The 24,228-nt window shown below is 37.9% G+C and overlaps 1 protein-coding gene across 4 annotated transcripts in view; it reads left to right on the forward strand.

The window, feature by feature from the left end:
* LOC117399485 (rab effector MyRIP-like) overlaps window positions 1–24,228 on the forward strand; it is a 198,692-nt gene that overhangs the window by 169,020 nt on the left and 5,444 nt on the right. The window contains exons 9-17 of one of the 4 annotated variants that reach the window (XM_059022671.1): window positions 2,179–2,362; window positions 2,743–3,350; window positions 10,995–11,171; window positions 12,801–12,863; window positions 19,092–19,280; window positions 19,568–19,729; window positions 20,742–20,843; window positions 20,927–20,987; window positions 23,811–23,932. In XM_059022671.1, the coding sequence (XP_058878654.1) occupies window positions 2,179–2,362; window positions 2,743–3,350; window positions 10,995–11,171; window positions 12,801–12,863; window positions 19,092–19,280; window positions 19,568–19,729; window positions 20,742–20,843; window positions 20,927–20,987; window positions 23,811–23,932 (1,668 nt within the window). Of the gene's footprint in view, window positions 1–2,178; window positions 2,363–2,742; window positions 3,351–10,994; window positions 11,232–12,800; window positions 12,864–19,091; window positions 19,281–19,567; window positions 19,730–20,741; window positions 20,844–20,926; window positions 20,988–23,810; window positions 23,933–24,228 lie in introns of all 4 variants that reach the window. The other 3 variants (XM_059022670.1, XM_059022672.1, XM_059022673.1) reach the window with 3 other exon arrangements.

The following is a 24,228-nucleotide window of genomic DNA, read 5'->3' on the forward strand; positions in this document are numbered from 1 at the left end:
AGGGTATATACTGGTACTGGACTGTATCTTCTGATGTCAGCATAACACACATACACAACTGTTTTACTGCAAAGCTAGACTGAGCTAAATTGACCAACCTAAAAATGCCACACCTACATCACCACAACAAGCTGTGTAAATGGAGCGTAGGAAGAAATCTCGGCACTCCTTCCCTGCAAAAAAGGTCTTGTTAACAGACACAAAGGTCTGCTTATCGTATCGGTGCCTGTGCAAGCTGGGAGGGGCAGGTTACCAGCTGGAGAGTACCAGCAATACACTAAACCACCCACTCTAATATTCTTGTACTAGCACACTGTATAAAAATCAAATCAAAATACTTTTGCTGAATGTACACAAATTATTAATATGACTCTTAGAATATGTCCACCTAGTAACGGGATGAATTGTCATTGACCCCGCAAACAGTTTCTAAAAAGGAAAAAAAGCCCTAGTGCTGAGACTGCCAATGCTTTTTCACTGTACAAAAATTGCGGTTTTGGTTCAGTTTTATGAAAGTGTCGGTCTCTAGTATCCCTGCAACCTTAGTATCCATTGACAGTCATTGTGTACACCTTTGGATTTCTTATGTTATGCTGCCATCTGTTGTTTTTACATTTGCACACCACTTCAAACCCATTTTATAAGAAATACTGTATAATGTATAGTTGGCATTGCTGCTGCAGTGAAAAATAAAATGAAATCTTCTTTGAGACAAACAGTGGCCTTTTTGAGTAATTAATGCAATAACACTTACTGGAATTTGTTACAGTGCTGTCACGGTTGTGTGTTAGAATCTCGTGTCTTAGAATTGTGTATATTATTTCATGGATTTAAAGTTCATTATTTTTTATTCAGTAAAGCAAAGCGAAGTATCCCCAGGGACTTCATAGCCATACCTTAAAAAAAAAAAAAAAAAGAAAATCACAACAGGGTTGAAACAGCCAACAAGCAACATTTTAGCTTTTCAATTTCATGTAACATTTAGTACTGGGAGCCACCTGGGAATTAATACAATGCAGTGAGTTTTCTGTGTAATTAAATTTGTATTGTCAATACTTACTGAAAGACTGTACAGCAATTTTGAAGACAGAAGGACTTGCATAAAACTATAAATGTCAGAGAAAGTCATGATTTGAAAAAAAAACAACAAAAAACAAAGCATAAACACAATAAAATCTGCTTTTTTAAGATCTTCCAGTAATCTTTTTTTTTGTTTAACTGTGAAAGATGTGTTTGAAGTTTCCCTCTGTCTGTGAATGTAATAAGAGTTACGGGTCTTTTGTCCTATTGGAACTGAATAGATGCTTTACTTTTAGGTGGTGTATTTGACTTCCCTTTTATAAAAGTTTCCAATAGTAAAGTGTAATAGTCATAGTGAAAGCATGGTACAGCATAGGCAAGCATTTTAAAGCTCAAGGCGAGGTTTGATAAATGCACACTGTAGTATAACCTTGTTATCAGGGTTGCATTTTTTTCAAGATCTTTTGAGTGAAATTCTTATTAGGCTTTCTTTTCTGTCATTAACCAGCTGCTAATTATGATACATGTGCACATTTGCAATAAAGTTAGTTTATTTCAAAACTGCATGTGAGACCTCCATAACAGTATAAAGTGTGCTGTCTGATTTATGAAATATTTAATTAGCTTTGACCCCTTTGGGCCCTTAATTACATTTCGCTTTATTTTTTGATGTATAGTTTTATGTACAATAATTCTATTCATAGAGCTATAAGGGACAGAGACTTGTTTGTTTGTTTTCTGTAGAAATAATTTAAAAACCTGTTTGCTTAGCAATATTTCTCACTATCTGTCAAATGTTTACCCTTCTGTTCTCTGTAAATTTCATTGGAGCAACATCTTAGTGTGTTGTATGTATCCCAGAGTGCATTTAAGCATTTATTGCAGTGCTTTGGAATTAAAATTATACCACCTGTGGCATTGGGATAGTACAACTTCTAAAGAGATGTAAATATGAAGGGCCACTAGGTGGAGCCAAATTAATTAAAAAAAAAAAAAAACCATAGTTTGTACAACTAATTGATTTAATTTGTTTATCTGGGAAAAATAACTAAATAGGAAGTTATAGTGAAGCATTTAAAATGAATATGTTTTAATACTTGTAAAAATTACTTATTTGAAATAATACTGTTAATTTACCATGTTTTGTTCTTTTTTCAGAGATCTCAGTCTGCTTTCTCTCTCACCGGTGACGAACCTCCAGTACAACCAATGGATTCCAACTGGAAGTCTACCATTTCTAAAGCAACATGGAGGAGCCAAGAGGGATATCCCAGCCTGAAAAATGATCCCAGACTATCCTCACTTCCAAGCTGGAGAAGCATGGATAGGCTTGATAATTCTAGTAAGATCCTCAATTTACTGATGTCAATTTTCAGCTGCTTTAGAAGATAAGGAACGCACCCTAGTAAAGTAAATGATTTGTGTTTTTATTTATTTAAGTTAATTACCTAATTATCATTCTTCCTTGCAAAAATATAACAGTAATTATCAACTAAAAACAGTGACGAAAAAGAAAGAAAAACTAAAATAATAATTTAACTGATTGACCTTGTCAGATAATCAAGCAAAACTGAAGTTTTGTCTTTGCTAAGCCATAATATCTCTACAAATTGTAAAGTTCCAGCAGTCTTCTCCTTTTGCCTAGTATTTGGTGAAGTTAACTTCTTTTGTTGGGCTACCTCTTGTGATTCTGTTAATTGATTCAGGATTGTTTTTTTCTAGATCCATCTTCTGTTTTACAAAGTCCTGATGGAAACTGGATAGCCCTGCAAAGCACATTTCAGTCCCGTCCGAGTTTGCTGACCAAACCCAAAAGCCAGGTGTTCACAGCTCTTGAGAAGGAATCTGGCGTTATCTCTGCCTATGATGAATTGGGCTCAGATACTGAAGATGAATGTGATTTAAACGAGTTCAGAAGGCGGCCACGAAAGCTCTCAGATGAAACCTACTACACTGACTCCCAGTATGATCCTGAATGGACATATGCAAAGCATCGGCCTGTCACCTCCCCATCCTCTGGGCAGTACACCAACACAGAGACCATGTTCTCTGATTCAGAAACCTCCTCTGTGCATTCTGTGAGAGACAGCCTGTCACAGATTGGAAAGCAGCAGGTATTGAAGAGGAAAGGCCCAGACCATGGCGAGGCACTTGATATCAACTTTAACCCACAAGCATGTGGTTTGGGTACTGTGGACAGTAGCGAGGCAGAGGAGCCCAACAGGCCTTGTGTCAGGAGGTCTCGGCGCAGGAGGAAAAGCAAACCTTCGTGCAGAGAGCATGCTCACGACAGAGAGCGTCATCACACGCAATCTACAGCTGCTTACCAGGTAACCCTCAGTTTCTTCTTGCAACATACATGACAGAAGCAGGTGTTTCTTGTTGGACACACCTGCTGGTTTGTGGTGAATGGGACATTTTGTAGCTTTTTAATGTCGCTCAGTTTGCCCGGGTGGGTAGGAGGAGCAAACTCAAAGGCCTTCCGGACAGAGTTAAAGGGCAAAGAATATTATCTGCATGCTAAATCAGGCCTCTCCGAAGCAGTCGACCCACCAGTGCTACGCCTTCAAATTCAAGAGATTTTCCATTTGATGTCAGGGCACGGCGCTGGACCCCCATCCTGTCTAGTGGCGAGCATCCTGGATTACCTCTGGTCCCTCTCATTCGGGCCTACGGTTGACAGCCCTCATAGTGCACTTGGCAGCCATCTCTTCATACCAGGCGTAGGCTGTAAATATAGTTCTATTTTTGTAAAGTAGTTCCATAAATGACTGCTGCATTTTACCACATTTTATTAGACATGTTAATGCAAAGAGTGCAAACTCAGTAATTCTAGCAAAATAGTAAAACAATGTTGATCGTTTGTATCTACATAGTTTTTGATGCATAATTGTAAGGTAAGAAATGACGTTTTTCTTAAGGTGGGTTGACACTAGACAACATACGTGACAAAGTAACGTACCAGCCCTTTGTGTCAGTTAAAACAGGTTTTAATGGACAAGACATCAGGTTAATTTCACAAAATGCCTCTTATGTTTTGTCCATAAAAACCTCTTTTAATTAACATCTATTAATGAAACCTGTATAATGCAATCAACAGCAAAACAAGAAAAATATATCATGAACAATAATTGTTTTTACAATTCAGAGCAAGGATTTAACATATTGCTCATCCTTCACTAAAGTTAGAACTTTTTTTTCACTGATTCTATTAAATGTAATGTTAAACTGCAGTTACAGTGTGTGTTATTGTTCGTGTCTAACTAACCTGCTTGATTTTTTTAAGGATGCAACATCGACAATGGATAATTGAAAAGCATGTGACATGGTATGTTTAGATTTCCAGAAAGCTTTTGACAGTCCTGCATAAAAGATTAATTCGTAAACTGAATGCAGTAGGGATTCAAAGAAATGCATGCACATGGATTATGGAGTGGCTAACATGTAGAAAACAGAAAGTACTGATTAGAGGAGAAACCTCAAAATGGAGCGAGGTAACCAGTGCTGTACCACAGGGATCAGTATTAGGTCTTCTGCTATTCCTAATCTACATTCATGACTTGGATTCTGGTATAGTAAGCAAACTTGTTAAATTTGCAGACGACACAAAAATAGGAGTGGAGGCAAACACTGTTGCAGCAGCAAAGGTCATTCAAAATGATCTAGACAGCATTCAGAACTGGTCAGACACATGGCAAATGACATTTAATACAGAAAAGTGTAAGGTACTGCGCGCACTCAATAAAAATATACATTATAAATACCATATGAGAGATCCTGAAATTGAAGGAATCTATGGCATGTCATATGCAGACAGGCTAAAAGAATTGAATCTATTCAGAACAAAGAAGACTGTGCGGCGATCTGATTCAAGCATTCAAAATTCTAAAAGGTATTGACAATGTTGACCCAAGGGACTTTTTCGACCTGAAAAAGAAACAACGACCAGGGGTCACAAATGGAGATTAGATAAAGGGGCATTCAGAACAGAAAATAGGAGGCACTTTTTTACAGAAAGAATTGTGGGAGTCTGGAACCAACTCTCCAGTAATGTTGTTGAAGCTGACACCCTGGGATCCTTCAAGAAGCTGCTTGATGAGATTTTTTACAGTTGAACGGTGTTTTTTTACATAATTTGTTTTGTGTGCATTCTTTGTTTCTTTTCTTCTCCCACACTGATAGATTTTCTGAACAAGTCTTGCTGTGATTTAAGCAGAGCTGTCCTGAATCATTTGCTTTTCTGAAGTTTGCGTGTCTCTCATAGCCTTCAGAGCTACCGTCCTGTCTCCTTCCTACCCTTCCTCTCCAAAACCCTCGAGCGGGCTGTACACTGCCAGCTCTGCTTTCCTGTCCAACCACTCTCTGCTCGACCCTCTCCAATCTGGCTTTTGCTCTGCTCACTCCACTGAAACCGCCCTCATGTCTGTCACCAACTCACTAAACTCTGCCCAAGCTGCCTCTCTCTGTCCTAATTCTCCTCGACCTCTCTGCTGCCTTTGACACTGTCGATCACTCTATTCTACTATCCTCTCTCACTGACCTGGGAATCTCTGGCACTGCTCTGGCCCCATTCTCCTCCTACCTCTCCAACCGCACTTACCAGGTAACCAGGCGTGGAGCAACCTCCACACCTCGCCCTCTCTCAACAGGAGTCCCCCAAGGGTCAGTCTAGGGTCCTTTCCTGTTCTCTCTCTACACCTGCTCCCTGGGCCCCCTCTTTCTCATACCATTTCTATGCCGATGATGCTCAGATTTTTCTCTCCTTCCCCACCTCTGACTGACTCCACCATCCCCTCCCGTATCTCTACCTGTCTGCTATCTCCTCCTGGATGCACTCGCATCACCTCAAACTCAACCTCTCTAAATCTGACCTCCTCTTCTTTCCCTCCTCCTCCTTCTCTGATCTCTCTATCTCTGTTCCTCTGGCATCTACCACACACTCTCCCTCCTCCTCAGCTAAGAACCTCAGTCACCCTGGACCCCTGCCTCTTTTATTCCCGGCACATCTCCACTCTGACACACACTTGCCGATTCTTCCTGAGCAACATACGAAGAATCCGACCCTTCCTCACCAACTACACCACCCAGCTCTTGGTCCTCTCCCGCCTAGACTACTGCAACTCCCTCCTGGCTGGCCTCCCTGCGTCCGCCACCCGTCCATTCCAGCTCATCCAGAACTCCGCTGCTCGCCTGGTGTTCTCTCTGTCTCGCTTCTCCCACACAACTCCACTGCTCCGCTCACTCCACTGGCTCCCGATCACCGCTCGCATCCAGTTCAAGACTCTTATACTAGCCTACAGATGCCTTGACCAGACTGCACCCAGCTACCTCCAGACCCTCATCTCTCCCTACACCCCCACTCGACCTCTCCGCTCCTCCTGCACTAGAAGACTGGCTCTACCTCCTCTACGCTCCCCTGCCTCCAGAGCCCGCTCCTTCTCCACCCTCGCCCCGCAGTGGTGGAATGACCTTCCTACAGATGTCAGGACTGCCCAGTCCCTGACCACCTTCCGGCACCTCCTCAAGACTCACCTCTTCAGACAGCACCTGTAGAACTCCTCTTTTTTTCCCCTCTGGACACTTATCACTCTTCCTTAAATGCGCTTTACTTGCTGTTATCTGCCCCCTATTTTGCTGCATTTAATCCTGTACTTTAGAGTACTGTAAGCTGTCACAAGTGTTATTTAATCTGTAGTATTTTGTATTTAATTATATCCTGATGTAACTATCACTGACACTGTTATCTGCTCTGTTATTTTGTTATACTTGTACTTGCTAGAACCAAAGTCATTATATTCTTATCTTGCTCCTAATTGTATTATTACTTGTACTGTGATTCTTGAAATGTATTTTTGTTTACGACTGTAAGTCGCGGTGGATAAGGGTGTCTGCTAAGAAATAAATAATAATAAAGTAATAATAAAATGTGAAACTGTTTTGTAATTTGCCCCATCGTGACAAATGCTTTATCTGATTTGCCCAGTGGATAAGGGTGGGTCTTTATACCACAATGGTGTGCTGCAGTTTATACTTACTGCTTAAAAAAAGAGGGAAAAAAACACATCAAATGCGGCCGGTAGTCTCGCAGGCTTTAGACCATTACAGTTAAGTAGTCCCAAAACAAGACTTGGTAGTCCTGGAACGACCGATTTGCTGCAGTTTCAATGAAATGTTATTACATTGTTACAATGGTTATTTCAGTCTAGTGTAAAACTGCAGTTACAATATAATTTTGTTACAGTCTAGTGTTAATCTGTAGTTGCAATGTGATTTTATTACAGGCTACTGTTAAACTGCTTTTTTGTGTTGAACTACATTTTTTTTTTTTTTACTTTATTACTTGTATATAATTTTGTAACAATTGCGTCAAAATGAAACTTTTTAATAGAAAATATTCTTACCTCAGACAGCCGTTTATCACCACCCTGAGAGCTTGAGCAGTAATTTTTTTTATAATGTAGCACCTCTGCACGCGACAGAAATTTCTTAGTGAATACTGCAGTACTGTCGCAATCATTTGAAAAGCTAAGAGGATTTAATAAAGTCCTGGATGCTAGAAGGTTCTCTCTCTCTTTTTTTTTTTTTAATTATTATTATTATTATTATTATTATTATTATTATTATTATTGTAGCTCATGAATCGTTTAATAATATTTTTTCACCAAACCTTCGAAAGGCCCTACCTCAGCACAGACCATGTGTACCTTACTTGGATTGGTGCAGAAATTCAATGCCTGATAGCCTGTACATGATAGCAAAAAAATGCAAAAACCCATGTTAAGTATAGGGCAAAATGTGGGAACTTTTACTAAAAAACGGCTATCCAGATCTCGGAAACTGCACATTTTTAAAAAAAATAATCGCGATTAAAATTTTTTTTATCTTAGTTAATCTCAGTTTTAATCGCATATTAAGTTGATACAATTAATACATTCATCTAATTTAAATGTGTTTTATTATTATTATTATTATTATTATTATTATTATTATTATTAACTGTAAATAAAAGTTTTAAATTTATTTAACCAGGACATATACCCATTGAGATAATGACCAAAATTTACTAGGGGCAATAATTTAGAAATTACAAATACAACCAACACATAAAAACTTGTGGTTCAAGCTTGATCGGCAGCAAATAGAGATCAGAAAACAGAATAAATAAGATATCTATTTTTAAATGTGATTGTGGGCTGAACTAAATTTGTTTTTTTTTTTTTATTAAAATTTGAAATATGTAGCTACAGTAAGCACTTCTAGGAAATGAACTGTTAATTGTGGAGAGAACATACAAAACTTTATCATCATATCCAAAAACTGCAAACTAACAAGAAAATTGGTAAGCTGTACATACTACGGGGGAAAAAAAATAGCAGCAACGCAGCCTACTCCAGTGGCGTAACTAGGCTTGGAAATGTGGGTGGGCCCCAGTTTAGTTTGGACAGGGTCTGACATCACAGGAAATAGTTTATTAAAACCCTGAATACATTAAATATTTCCCCTGTAAATCCATTTAGAATGTTTGAAGTAGACAAAAAATAAATGTACGTATCTGCAGTGGACACTCTTTAAAAAGCCAAACCAGTGAGAAAACACTAATTACATTTTAAGCAATTATCAAATAAAATTAAAGTTAGTAAATGACTCACCATTGCCCAGTTAGTATCCTCTCATCCCCGCTCCACCTTACAGGACAAGGTGTCGGGCTTGCTGTTGAATATTGCAATTATAGTCATACTCCAGAGACTCACACGGGTCTCTTTCAAACCATATGAGAGACAGCATGTTCTTCAGTGACTTGTCAGCATTGAGGCTCGCAACAGCTGTATTTATCCTGTCCACGGTGTACAGGTGGTCATTGGGATCAAAACTCTTAAAAGTGAGTGCATATTTGGAAAGATATACAAGTGGCAATAATCTAAAACTCAATTTAGTGTTGTATATTTTTTCCCCACAGTCAATTTGCATGTTATTTGTTGAACGAAGACTGAAACTTCAGCTTCATCAATATTAACGTTGTACAAAGTACATGCCAGTTCTGTAGACTTCCTCTATTGCCGAATCTGTCCGATTGTGGCAAGCATGCAGATGCGGCTTTCATGAGGCCATATGCATCATTTTGAAAGTAGATGTTCAATTCGCAAAGTTGACAATCTAAAATATGATTCCACATTGCTCTCATATCTTCATTAGAGTGATCTCTGGTTCACTTTCCCCAAAGATGAAGTAACAAACGAATCGCACAGTCAATTTGTTACTCTTCTGACATTTATTTTCACATGTTGCCATTTCCACTGCTGAAGTAGATGTAAATTTAATAATTTGCAGATATCTGTCCATTGTCTTTTAAAAATTAGTCTGTAAGTTTGCTAAAAAAAAACCTTCACATTTAAAATAAAGTTGGAATATGTAAACGTCTGGGACTTTCAAAAGATCCGTGCCAGCTGCCTCGCAAGCTGTCAGTCAAATGCAGTTAGCACTTGATGTGTTGTGTGAGAGGAAGATTCCACCCAAACATAGCATCACAATGACTACTTAGCTTTGATTGGCTAAAGCCTGCAACATTTTTAAAAATAGCCTTATATCTTATATTATCATACTTCGCTTGATTCATGGGCTTGCACTGATCCCGAATTTCTGTCGAAACTGGTGGGTTTAATTTGTTGTTATATTGTTGTTGTCTTTAGTAGAAGAGCTGCTGGTGTATTTTGAGACATGAAGGTGTGTTCAGCACGCAGCAGACTAGATGTACTTATGTGTCATACTGTGTGTGATTACTAGAACTCACTTCGACAGTGGACAAGTAGGCGTCTTTCTTTCCAGTGAGCTGTCAGAATGTTTTTAAAAAAATAAATAAAACTCCCATTCATTTTTAGTGCTTTGCTCCATTATGCGGTTCAGTGAATCACTTCCTATTTAAACAATAACTGCCCAGACACTCAATCCAATGTTGCCGTGGCCGGGATTAAAGTACGGTGTGCCAAAAGGCTCAAGACACTTTTTTTAAAATTTGTAAAAAGCAATTCTAAATATTACTTTGACGTTCTCAATATTATTCTCAATAACAGTCTCTATAATATTAGCAATATTGCATGCAATTCAGCTATTCTTACACCTTTTAACCTAGCATATTTATGTCCTGCCTCTGCTCAGTAATGATTGGACAGCTGCAAAACCAGGGCAGATCTTTGACTTTCCCATTGGTTAAACCTACTCAAGACTTTCAAATGTTTATGTCCCACCTCTGCTCTGTTTAAAAGTATTTTTTTTCCCACAGTAAAACAGGTTTAAAAGGCACTGAATATCAACAGGACACTGAGTACTGCATCTCCAGCCCCGCCCCACCCCTTGTTCGCTGTATTTTTCACATACCTCTTCATAGTCGTGCATACTGATAAATCATCTCCTGATCACTCATTTTAACTCCTCAATAATGCGATCCAAGTCATTAATTTATTACTGTAACATCTCAAAAAGCTCTGCAAATGTCCGTGATATTCTTTGAGACGACTAGAGACCTGTGCTTTACGTCTTTTTGATGATGTCGGACATCGGACCGGAAAGGGAAAATTGTAATGTCGGACCTGGTCCGACATAGGACCACAAAAGGTTAACTCTTTAGTTGATTAATTGGTCCAATTTTAATCTGTTAATCAGGGCAGCCCTAATATAAATAAATAAACCAGAGTTTGTTACGTTCTGTTGTCTCCGAAATTGTTAATTATGCACATTGATGCCTTTTTTGTATTGCATGCTGTTATTGAAGTTTAATAAAGCGTTAGTTGTGTTGAGCGAATCATAACTCACACCAGAGAGCCACTCAAGAAAACCATTCCATCAGAGACCCCGTACCCCTTACATTATGCTCCTGGTGCCGCTTTCTTCACAGCGAACCACACTGCAGAGTAGTTACCAGTCTAACTGAAAACAGATCTGTATATATGTAAAATAACTTCTGTTATCTATTTGCCAAGCAGATCTATGATGATTCACTGGGAGCAGGTGCTGTTGACGAAGGCTTCCTTCCACAAAGAGAAGCAGATGCCTTGGAGATGAAACTGAAGTCAAAGTTATCTGAGCTGACTGCTAATGTGAGCGATAATGAGTCTTCTTCAGGAGAAGAGAGGGAGCAGGACATCAGACTGACTCAGGTACCACTGGAGAGCTCCTGTTATGAAGAGAGACAAAGCATTCAGGAGGATACCAGGAAGGTAGAGAATCCACCTGAATCTAAAACAAATGTTTATGTTACCAATATACTTAGGGAGCCTTTTAAAATCTTGGACAGCCGTTTTTGAGTATGTTTGTTTAATTTTTGTTTTTCATTTTGAACGGTATAAATCTTTTTATTTATTACTATAATTTAATGTTCTGTTTTGCCATTTAATGGTTTTAGCATGTGATAGAGTGAAAACAACCCCTCTTAGTGCTTGAGAAGGTGTATGTAGTTAAATAATTGAAAGTTTATACACTGTAATGATTCATATTTACAGTAATTAGTACAGTGATGCATCTTGAAGGGTTGTCCCAAGTCATGGTTACAATAAGCTGGAGCAGCCTTCTTCCTGACTCTCTATCTCAAACCTATCCCCTCAGGTGACAAATCAACACTTTTCCCAGGGCTCACCCACATGCGGGCCACTCACATGTGATGTGCCACAAACTTAAAGTACAGCACAAACTGTGTATCCACACTGGACTCACTTCAGTCATACTCCACGTAATAATAGTTGCCATTGGTGCAAACAATGACCATTGGTTGCTGCTGATGGCTGTTTTCAACTTTTTGTCTTGTTCTAGAATTGCTAATTGTCCTACCAGCAGCTGGTTAGTGGTAGGTGGCTTTACTGTTTTGGACCCAATACCAGGAACTAGGGGTGCTGGGGGGATGGGAGTGTATACAGAACGGTACTATGTCTGTGTTTAACAGTCAGTTGCAGGGTCAGGGCGATCTTTTTCTGCCCGCCACTGCCTTAAAGCGTGGCTACATAGCACAATGAGTCAGAAGTGACATTCTGGACACACTAGATTTCCATTTCCTTATGAAAAAAATCATCAACATGACACAGTCTTGCTGTCCTTGCCTACTGTAAATACAACACAACTGTTCAACCTGCGTTTACAAATAAACAAGACATTTCTAAACTGCAGTATTTAAGTTGATCGTAATATAATATGCTACTTTTTGATATGTTTGCGCTAAACGTTTTATGGTAAGCATGTTGTAAACATTGTAGCAAGGTGGTTAAAGCATTGTTTACTTAAATAGATAAACCGGTGTTGATGCTGGCTTTGTTTTGGTAACATGTTTAACATGTTTAAATAGCAACCGAATGCATGGCTTCCATCATATACAGAAATTACAGTTTTGGTCAATGGCTTTTAGCACCCCCACTATAAAAATTGTTCCAGCACCCACTGCCCTATACATTTAACTACATTTTTTTGTGCCACCACCAATCTGTTTTGTATAGCTCTGGTTTGCCTTTACCTTAAAAGAATAAACAAGTCTGTATCTAGCTGATGAAGATCATCCTGAAAGCTGTGTGTTCTGAAGTGTAACGCTAAAAGTGTTTTCTTTATAAATCACTTACATAAAAAAGACAGAAAGAAGCATCACATGCCAAACTAAGTACTATCTCTTATTCTGACGTACTTCAGGTAAAAGGAAATTAATATTCTTTTGATGTTGAGTGGTTTCTTTCTTTTCTCTCTGCATACTCAGTTTAACTTTCCGTGCATTTCCTTCTCAATTCTTCTCTTGATATTATGCTGCACAGGATGGAGAAAATGCTTTAACACTTCAACACAAGCTACAGTTCTTATCATCAGTCTTGCAACAGGTGAGGTGTTTCAGAATGATTGAAAGTTTGATTATGGCAATACTTTTATATTTACATGACTCTGCTGAGCAACTAAAAAAACTGGATCGCCTAATGAACAAATTAGACCGATTTCATGTTAGAATGCCACCTCAAACTCATCACTACCAGTTAGTGGTGACTTTGTGTGGAAGGTGAGCTGTATGCATCGAAGAGTGTTATCAATGATTATTTTTTTTTTTTAAATTTGGCGAGTTTCCCGAGAACGCGCAACATACACAGGAGCACAGGCACGTATTGCGTGAATAGTTCCGTGCCCACATTTATGTTGCCAGAGAACAGCTGATATGAAAGCAGGAGGAGATGCCACTAAAACTTTAATAATACTGAAATATACAGGCTTCCTGAAAAGCATGTGAGAGCTGCAGGTAGTGGAGCACAGTATTTAATCAATGAGACCGTAGATGAACTACTACAACCAATGACATGGAATAAACACATTTTTCTTTGTGTGATGTTTTGCTAACAGTACTATATTTCAGTTGATGTCTTGTGCATCATAGCAGTAACACTAGGAAAATATGGTTTACTTAATATGTGCACAATTAAAATGCATCAACCAAAATGTATTTCACGCTATATCATTTGTATACAGTACTAAGTTAGCTGTAAATAAAATGCATAATGTAACTTATGTAAGGCCTGTAGATTTGTAAAATATTATACACTAGAAACAATATACTTTCAATGCAACAGTAAATATAGGTAGGTATTTAGTAGTGAATAATGTTGACCATTTATACGATGAAAAACACCTACTGAATTTAATCACATAGCTGAGCCTATTGCTGATGTTTACAACTAGGTCCAGTTTCCAAAGAAATTTCTTTGGTTCAGTTAACCCCTTCTTAATATGCAGTGTATTGTGGGACACTCTAAGACTAATGGCGGTTCCTTATTTTTTGGGATGTGTTTTCGTTACAAATTTGTTGGGACTTTCTCCCAAAATAAATCTGAACATAAGTGGACTTGGACCTGAGTCATGTCCAGTTTTTCTTATTGTTACACTGACTATTATAGTATAATAATGACGACTGTCTGACGCAAAGAGAAAACTGCTCGGAATACAACCTGGAGAGAACTGGCCTCTCACTGGTGCCTCTTAACCGGCGGAGGTGAACTCTTGTAAAGGTAGTCCATTAATTATATCATATCCACATTGGCATGGGGGAAAGTTTTTTTTAAGGTGTTTATGTGAGCAAAGCATCCACATGGTTCGTGAATAATTGAAATATCTTTTTTATACAATGCATTGTGTAATAAGCAAAAGGTTTGTGTGTATAAACGTTGTCAGACCCAGCTGTCAGTACCAGGATGTATCCTACATATGGTACTTAATGCACCGAGACATGCAATACCTTCTGGCATCCGACTTATAGGTGAAGGGGTTATTCTTAAGATAATGACCCCAAATAATATAAATTATGAAAACAATGTGGAAAGCAATGAACAGTTCTCCAAAACATGGTGTGGTCGGCAGGACCCACTACACAGTTTTACACATTCAAATAATACTTATGTGGACCAAGTTGGGGGACTGGGTCCTTTGCCTGTAACAACAACAAATCTATCCTAATCATCATCCTCTGAGTTAGATGTCCTCTTTATTGCTTGACATCTCCCATACAATGTCATCTTCTGTTCCGTCGAGCTGGTCAGATATGTACAATTTTTTGAAGGGGTGCACCACAGTCTCTGTTTTTATTGAATTCCATGCTTTAATAATACACACACAAGAGGGGCAGAGGTGCACGCCGCATTCGTGCAGTTGGTGTCAGTTGTTTATCATGGTTTTCAAGCCATTCCTGATAAAGAAAATGGCTCCCTTTATGTCATGGATGATTCGAGATCGGGCAGTAACCTTTTTGTTCATCTTTTCTTGGAAAGTCAGTCATGTTCCTGTTTGTGTACTCGGGCAATTTAAGACGCAGGCCATTTTTGAGAAGAAAAAATGATTTAAAAAGCGTGAAGGAATACTGTATATTGTTGGTTGACATTTTCCATGAAACATATATTTTGCCAAGGTTTTTTTTTGGTCAGTATGAAATAAATGAAACCAGACAAAATGTGCCTTTCCCTAACCTTTACAATTGAGTTAAATCAGTTAACACTAGCACCACCATAGCCACTTTTTGAATGGATTTTGCAATTCAAATTGAAATATCTCCACGTATGTGAATATCTCATGCATGTCCGTTCTTAAGCGTTACTAAATATTTGAATTAAATACCCATACGGTGTTTCAGCTGCAGAATCGTAAAAATGAATAAGTTATAAGCAGTTGCTTATTCAACCGCTAGACCCGCAGTTTATGTTGCATATTGAAATCAATATAATATAGCCAACAATTTAGTATGGGCTTTATAATAAAATCAACGTCATTGTGACTACACAAAAACAACAAATATTTGACCTACTGACCCCTTGATAATAAATAAGAATCCACCACTGTACTTTACTTTTACTGAACAGAAACCATAATTCATTGTTGAGAGGTGATAATATTTAATATAGAGAGCAGTGCTAAAAGTGTAGGTTCTAAAAAGAAGCAATGTTAATGGCAATAAACCAGCTTGTTATTTAATGGGTCCCAACTTTATGCAGTACCAACTTTTTGTTTCCAGCTGTGGGTTCAGAGTGTGAACCAGTCAAGTACCTTTTTCTCTGTTAATTAAAATGAAAAATAAGTCATCCTGTTCCCAAAATGTAATGCAAGTCGTGAGAGCTTTTGAGTATCGAATTTCTTTTTGTCTAATTGATACTTACGGGTTTCGTAATGCACTAGAAATTGTTGACGGGCGCTGGTAGCTCGCTATCTCCATTAGGAATGTTCTTTTCTAAAGGTAACCATCCTTTCACAGCTTGTTATTGGTGATCAATGTGCTTCTCTGTCTGAGAGATCAAACACTGTTACTTGTATTTTTCTTCATTATGGCCCTAATTATTTTTCTTCATCCTGGTGCTTCTTCCCACATTTATGCTAAATAAAGGGGCGCATATAAATATAAATTCTGTTTCATACTGAAATGTGTCATAATATACTGAAAGTGTACTAAACATTGCATGTGCTTGTACAGTTTGTTGGTGATTTTATCATAACAGTACGTTCATTAGGAAATCATTCGGCTTCGAATTTAGCATGTCCACTAGAACCCTCCTATCCTCTGCTTCAGTCGCTCCCTTTAATATGCACAATGTAATCTGATTCAATCTAATCATATTCCCAAATGCTAGCTACATTGTTTTTTTTTTTTTTTGTCCTGTTGTGCTCTTTGTGTTTTTGAATTTCTCACTTCTTGTTATGCACCTTATTGTTTCCCCTCCTTCCGTGGTTGAATTTATACGTCTTTATTTTGAGTGTTTTTTTTTTCTGTAATAGCCTACTGTGCTTCTAACCTAAGCAGAAAGAAATGTTGCAAAACAACTCACATTCTGTATTTTAATACCTTAGTTTTTTCCGCACCACATGCCATAGATGAGAATCTCCTCAATTTAAACTTGGGTAGTTTCTCGAATAAACCCACTATCCATTTTTCAAGCAGTTCTTTGATACATTTGTGTATATCTCAAAAACCCAAAGCCTGCCCTTTTAAGAACGTGAGCAGCAACCTCCTTTGGTGCAACAGTGCCTGTTACAATATTCACCAAAGCGGGTTCCTTCATTTTGGAAAGGATCAGCATTTAGGTCACACAAAACTGCCAGGATTTTATGAACATCCAATTCCTCTCATCTGATGCGCATGGATGCCGCTTCTTTGTTTCCATGCACTGCATCTTCTTCAGTCAAGCCACACATAACTTTAATGGCTGTTGTGATGGCTGAACATTCATGTAATGCGAGTATTTATCACTTTCCTATGATTCCACCTTGTGTTTTACTATCCCTATTGAGGGTTTGCTCCAGAGCCATGTTGGACCAAATTTGATTACATTTCTGATTAAATTGGAAAACAAAGTTGTTTCCCTGCATAAACTGAAGATGAAGGAGATTCGTGTTTGCCCAGTCTACAAAATGTGTAAAAGGTGTATGATCCTAAGTAAAGAAGTTGGGGAACATGTCTGTGAGTGAACCAAGGTAAAGCTCCCATGATCCATCCCGTTCAGCACGAATGAATGTCAGAAGGATGTCTGCCATATCAAGGTCCTTGTCCCAAAAGGCAGATGTTATAACATATTGAGCAGCTGCTGAACTTTATCAAGACTATAAATCAGTGACCCCGGTGACCTGGTGTAATTACATATCTGTCTTGACACACGTGATGCTGTGTATGTCAGCAAGAATGACATCCTCATTTGATTCACTGCACAAGCCCCTTTTGGCTTAACCCATTGTCTAAAGGTTTTCCAAGTCGAGCATTGATTTAAGGAGAGCTGCAGCAGTGCTACATCCATATATCAAGTCCTCTAATCATCTATTTAGGATAGTGGCCAATATAGGCAAGGAATGCCATGGCAGTATGCAACGGCATTGAATTTCCTTTGCTTTACAGTAGATTGCTCAATCAAAAGTGATATCGGAATGTTTCTGGTCCTGCTGCTATGTAATCTTCCTAACATTTAACTAATGTTGTTTACTTTATTCAGTTGGAGAAGCTGACAACATTGGACAATATCCTACCTCTGTTATTGTAGGGATAACAGTGGATATCTTTGCATTAAACCTGCTCCATCCAGGAACTTTCTGTGTTGTTGTTGCAACGCTTTGCTGAATATCAGCTTTGTGTAACTTAACAGGACACAGACATGCAAGCATCCGCTCTAGATGATTAAGTACTGCATTTACACTGCGGGGGGTCTACTTAAGAATCATTCCATTTGAATGTGGCCTCTCATGGGCAGAGTGGGTGCCTTCCAGGAGTGGAGAAGTCCTATTACTTCCCAGGTGGTTGGATCTACATCGAGATTTCCGATGCCTGTGCACAGAGCCAGAGTATAAATAGTTATACACTGGATGTCCAAAGGAACCTAGTCTTGCTGAAGCTTTATTTGTTCTCAGAAGACACCAGTAAAAATACAGAGGACTGTTCCTAATGAAGTGGCCAGACCCTGTATTTTAAATATTACATGCCCAGGTAATTATATTAACTATATTTCACATTTATTTAGCAATATTTAGAAATATAGCAATATTTCTGTGGAGCAGTCATTTAATACAGTACTATTATTCACAGAACTAAAATATATATATATATATATATATATATATATATATATATATATATATATATATATATATATATATATATATATATATATATATTAATGGAGCTAATAATAACAGCATACATGACCTTCCTTCCACTTTCATTAACAAAGGGACAATTTTCACCATAACACACACACACACACACACACACACACACACACACACACACACACACACACACACACTATATATATATATATATATAGAGGCAGTTTGGTGGACCCCTGCCTGTGTATAAAGTGTGGGTGTTTGTGTTTTGCTGGTGGTTGGCAGGGATGGGGTTAATTCCTGTCTCTGCCAAAAACATGTGAGAATGTGGCTGTTGTCACTGACACCCTACCCTGGTCTTTTTGACACAACTTTGTAGATGTTTTATGCTTTTTGTGGTTGCTATTTTCTTCCCCTAAGTACTTCAGAGAAACAGAACTATTTCATTTGTGTACTTTCCTGAGTGTGCTTTTTAGTGTAAATAAGTAACCATGGAAGTATGATGTTTTTTCCAGACCTGATCCAAACAAGCACGGCTGACAAACATGTATGGCTGTACTGTATACATGTGTAGTTGTGTTAGATTTGTGTAACTCATTAGATTTCATTTATTCATTTATTATGCATCATTTTTAAGCAGGCTAATGATATTTTCCTGAAGGACGAGAGTGTTTGTCAACATTTTGACTGGTGCTGCTAAGGTGCAAACTCCCAATCCTAATATGTGTTAATGCTGTAAAATGAGCTTCTGCTTTAATTGAAGCGATGTAAATCCACACTTCAGCATTAATTCTGTGCAAATCATTCAAAATTGGCATTTTTGACTAGTAAGCTTCTTCCAAAGGTTTCATAAAATTCAAAGATAATAGCAGGTTTTTGATGGTTCATTTTTCTTCTTCACTTTTGACCAATTGCTGTTTTTTAATAGCATACTGAAACAAAATCATTAACATTTTGTTTACAAGCTGTTTTTTGTATGTGTTTACTTGAAACAGAAGTATTCTGCTGTATCTCTCTGCAACATCACAACAGAGGTCCTCAAAGTGATCAATGCCACAGAGGTGTTGATTGAGGAAGCTACAGGGGACAGTGATTCTCCATCAAAACTGCAGGACAAGGGGAGACATGGTGAGGAAACAGACACTGTAAAACTTCAAGAACACCTCACCAAACTGGAGGAAAACGTAAGTCTCCTTTTGTATAAAAACCCTAGGCCCTCTTTTAAGGCTGTGTTCACGATGGGTCTGTTTAGAGGGTTTCGTCCGCACTCTATACGGTTTGGTGTGAACAACAAAGTCCGCTTGGGAAACTAACCACAACAAGCCTTTCAGAGATCTATGCTATTCTTGTGCATTATTGTTGTAGTTTGTATTTATTTTTAAAATGGATGTAAAGTCATGGTGTCACCTGCTTTGTGGAAGTTACAGGTTCCATGACAGACGGTTATTCTAGAATGTCTCGATTCCTTTAGGTCTATCTGACTGCTGGCACTGTTTATGGCCTTGAAGGACAACTGGATGACTTGGAAGAATGTGCACGCAGCATTAACAGCATAACTACTGAGAATCAACTAGCTTATCTGGAGGATCAAGTAGCGTCAGCAGCAGCACAAGTTCACCGAGCAGAGATCCAGGTAGAGTGAGTGTGTGTATGCAGTCTTCATGGAAAGCAACTCGCTGTGCTCCTCTGCTTGGTAATACAAAATCACATGGTTTCTTATTAACATATGTTAGTGTTTTAAAATCCCTAAAAACCTTTTACTCAATCCATACCAAGTAACCATTAACTAGCTCCCTAGAACGATAGGTAACACAAATAAAAATGCACACACAGGATATAGGTTAGCACCTTAATGTAAGTACTGAGGATGTTAGCAGGAACTGTGACAATCACAGCCTGTCAGAAACTTCAAGGGTGTTTCTCTTGGTTTTCTTAGTTGGAATTGTCAAGGATGACATCAGTTATAAGCACAATGGTTTTGTATCCAAGCACAGATCTCAAACCAGACATACTTCTTCATGGGTTATCAAACAGAAGAACAGTGAGCCCTGAGTCAGTATTTAGATACTCAGAACACAGGCTTAAGCAAGCTTCCCTGGAAGAAAGCTAGTCATCACAAGAGCAATGCGATCATTCTCAGGAGTCAATATTCACTCTTGCCAAGTAGCATTACAGTTTTTGGTAACAACTATACATACTCTGTCTATAGACAGAAATAGTTTTAATTCCCGTTTTGTCTCTTCTCTCCCTCCTTGTCACTAAAAACTCCTGAATGTTGCATTATATTATGCCATACTTCCACTTGCACCGGTAAGTGTCACTCAAATGTTAAAGATGCCTTTGTGCATCACAGGTAGTTTAAAATAAAAGTTGGTCGCCCTTTGTTATTTTTTTATCCTCTTGGGTCCTCCTCATTGGAAGCTTATTAGATTATTTTTTTATAAGAGTGAGTTCGAGAGTCTGAGAGAATGAATGGGCTGATTTCAAATCAATTCCAACTAATGTCATATGGAAACATTGCTTTAGGTAAAAGGTGGTAATTGATTCACAGAAGCATTAAAATTACTGCATTTGTAGGTACTGTAACTGATTCTGATTATTGCTTTTTCAAGCTTCACTTTCTTTTTGTCCATTATTTCTTTCAGGTATCAGATATTGAGCTACGGATTTCAGCCCTTAAAAATGCAGGTTTGAATGTAACCCCATATATGCGACTGGCAAAACAAAAGGAAGATACACCACACCAGGTAACAAATTCAAGTCACACCATTTGAAAGTACAGTAATATTTTAGTTGAACAAATGTAAATTAATATAATCTTCATTCACAGCCACAAACCATAGATACTTCACGGCAACTGAGAAGAAAACTTCCAGCCCCACCGAAGCAAGGTGTGTACATCTGTTATTACAACAAGCTACTTTACATACCAAGTAAAATAAAATACAAATTACTACAAAACAGAGCTAAAATGCAGCTGAATGGAGAATTGCTACTCAAATAAGGCACTTCTAATTGACTGAGAATGAAGGTAGTTGTATGATCTGTGCATAATATTTGTCATGCAGTTACTGCCCCTTGCTGTCATATGCTTTATATTATAAAAGTCCTTTGAGCATCTTAAGTGCATGAAAAGTACTTCATACAGTACAGGTAAAGATTGTAGATCTCCATTACTTTTACAGACGGTCATGTAACTGAAGCAGGGCTTTTTTTGGTTTTAAGGAAAATTAGTTGCAGCTGCTGATCTTTCCTGACACAGATAATTGGACAGTAATCTATGGGACTATTGAGCAGCAGTGTGGAGTAGTGGTTAGGGCTTTGGACTCTTGACCGGAGGGTTGTGGGTTCAGTCCCAGGTGGGGGACACTGTTGCTGTACCCTTGAGCAAGGTACTTTACCTAGATTGCTCCAGTAAAAACCCAACTGTATAAATGGGTAATTGTATGTAAAAAAAAAAAATATGTATGTAAAAAAATAATGTGATATCTGTATAATGTGAAATAATGTATAATGACCAGCTTGGGAATATACAAACCCAGTACAGACTGTAGATGTGTAAAATAGCAGTTACGAACAACATCCACAATATTTTGAAATTTTGTATTTCATTTTAAGTAACTAAAACATTCTCAAAGCTCAAATATTTTTGTAAGCATATAGACCAATATAGTCGAGAGTTGTGAGGTTTACAGATGCTGTCTGAACAGCTGAGTCTTGAGGAGGCGCCTGAAGGTGGTCAGGGACTGAGCAGTCCTGATATCTGTTGAGTAGGTTGTTCCACCACTGAGGGGCAAAGGTGGAGAAGGAGCAGAATCTTGAAGCAGGGGGGGTATAGCTAATCTGCCATGGTGAAGGGGGCGTGAGGGGGTGTAGGAAGAAATAATAGTCTGGAGATAGGAGGGAGTAGAAAGGTCAAGACAGCAATAGACGACTACAATAGTCTTGAATTGGATGCGAGCGGTGATAGGGAGCCAGTGGAGGGAGCGGAGCAGCGGTGTAGCGTGGAAGAAACGAGGAAGAGAAAAGACAAGGCAGGCAGCAGAGTTTTGGATGAGCTGGAGCAGATGGATAGCAAAGGCAGGGAGGACAGCCAGGAGGGAGTTGCAGTAGTTAAGGCGGGACAGTACCAGGGCCTGGACTAGGAGCTGTGTGGAGTACTCAGTGAGAAAGGAGCAAAGAGTAGTATATGTTACTAGAGTAGTATATGTTGAAATCCAATCTACTGAATGTCAGCTTAGTAGAGCTATAGTAACCAATGTTACAAATTGCTCGGTAACAGAATATGGCACATTTGCACACAGATTTGGAGAGTGTTTCATGATGCTGATTCCTTTGCTATCAGGGACTATCAATCGTTTCCTTTACTGTGATTAATTTTAAATAAGAGAAAGCAAGGTTTTCTTAGAACCAGGCAAAAATGTACTTGGAACACTATGGTTCTTTCACTTTGTCGCCATGGTGTTCTCTTCACACCCTTTTGTACCCTTCCTTTACAAAAACGGAAGGATATAACTGAACTCATGCTACAGTTGTATTAGTATACTTATCAGAAAGTGCAAAAGGTATTGAAAATTCATAAGAATGAAAATAGTTCCAGTGAAAATTAAACATTTGTTTAAAAGTGTTTTATTATAATAGTAGTATATGTTACTAGAGTAGTATATGTTGAAATCCAATCTACTGAATGTCAGCTTAGTAGAGCTATAGTAACCAATGTTACAAATTGCTCGGTAACAGAATATGGCACAACTCTAATTAACTCTAATTAATTCTATTATGGCACCTATAATAGCATATCTGTTTATTCATAAAGATAATACATATTATTATTACTATTATTATTATTTATTTCTTAGCAGACGCCCTTATCCAGGGCCACTTACAATCGTAAGCAAATACATTTCAAGTGTTACAATACAAGTAATACATATTGATTAAAATGTGTGTTAAGTAAATCTGTTTTTGTATATAAGTTCTATTTACAATTTAATTAATGGACATACATATTTAAACTTAGTAAATGATGCAAATAAATCTGATTTTTCATGATGAATTTCTTCCCCTATTGCCTTACACCAATGGAACCCATGCACATAAACAGCTTGCAGATCTCGGTGGAACTCTAATACATTTTTTCCTTCTAATTGTCAGATATTTAATCAACTTTAACAGCAAGATTCCTAAGGTTAACAAGGGGAACATGTTTTGTCTACTACAGATGAAAATGTAATAAGAGTTTCTAAAGAAGAGATAACCAAGGCTTTAAAATCAATTATCTTACCTCTAATTAGCACCTGCTTATCAACATTAATACTGGCCCTGATACTCTTTTTTTTGTTCTTTTGCTTTTTTTATGATACAATTTTATAAAGATTTTTCAAATAAAAAAATCGATAGAAGTTATAAAAAAAAAATAGTAAAACAAAACAAGTATATATAAAGCATAACCGAGATGAAGTGCAGCTATTTGGCTACAAGTAGGCTTAATACTTTAGCTGTAACTTCTAGAGGGCTAAAGGTCAGGCTTTTGTAAGAAAAGTGTGAAGCATGGACCCAAACCTTTCTTGACTAGCACATGCAGTTTCTATGAAACGTCCTCCTGTTTAACAGGAACTATGGAGCCAATAAGTTAACTTTAGCAGCGTGTATACTGTTTAAACGAGCTACTGTTTCTTTTGTATTACTTTTACAATATTTGTTTCTTGTTTTAGGAGACAAGATTAACCCTGCTCTAATAGTAACTGGAAGGACCTTCAACAGAAACTCAATGTTTCAAAGTCCTTCAGGACAAAGAATCACGAGTGAAAGGAAAAACAGTGCCAAAGACCACACAGTAAGCCTTAATTTGTTTTTGTAGAAAAAGTGTTGGCCATATAGCTGCTAAATGTTGTGGAATAATCCATCATTTAACAACATAAGTCAAAAGCTTCAGATGCTTAATGCTTAAGTTGATTCCTTGTATGTTTTTTTGTAACTTTTTTTTTATAAGTGACATAAATGACACATTAATTACTATGTAACTACATATCTATTAATGTTATAGTAACATGTAAGTGCTACATAGTACTGTTTATAATTATCTGCACTATTTGCATGTTTGTAAGGATGTTAATAGTGTAGAATCCCCAT

The sequence above is a fragment of the Acipenser ruthenus genome, chromosome 4 (genome assembly GCF_902713425.1).
Source record: "Acipenser ruthenus chromosome 4, fAciRut3.2 maternal haplotype, whole genome shotgun sequence".
NCBI lineage: Eukaryota > Metazoa > Chordata > Actinopteri > Acipenseriformes > Acipenseridae > Acipenser > Acipenser ruthenus.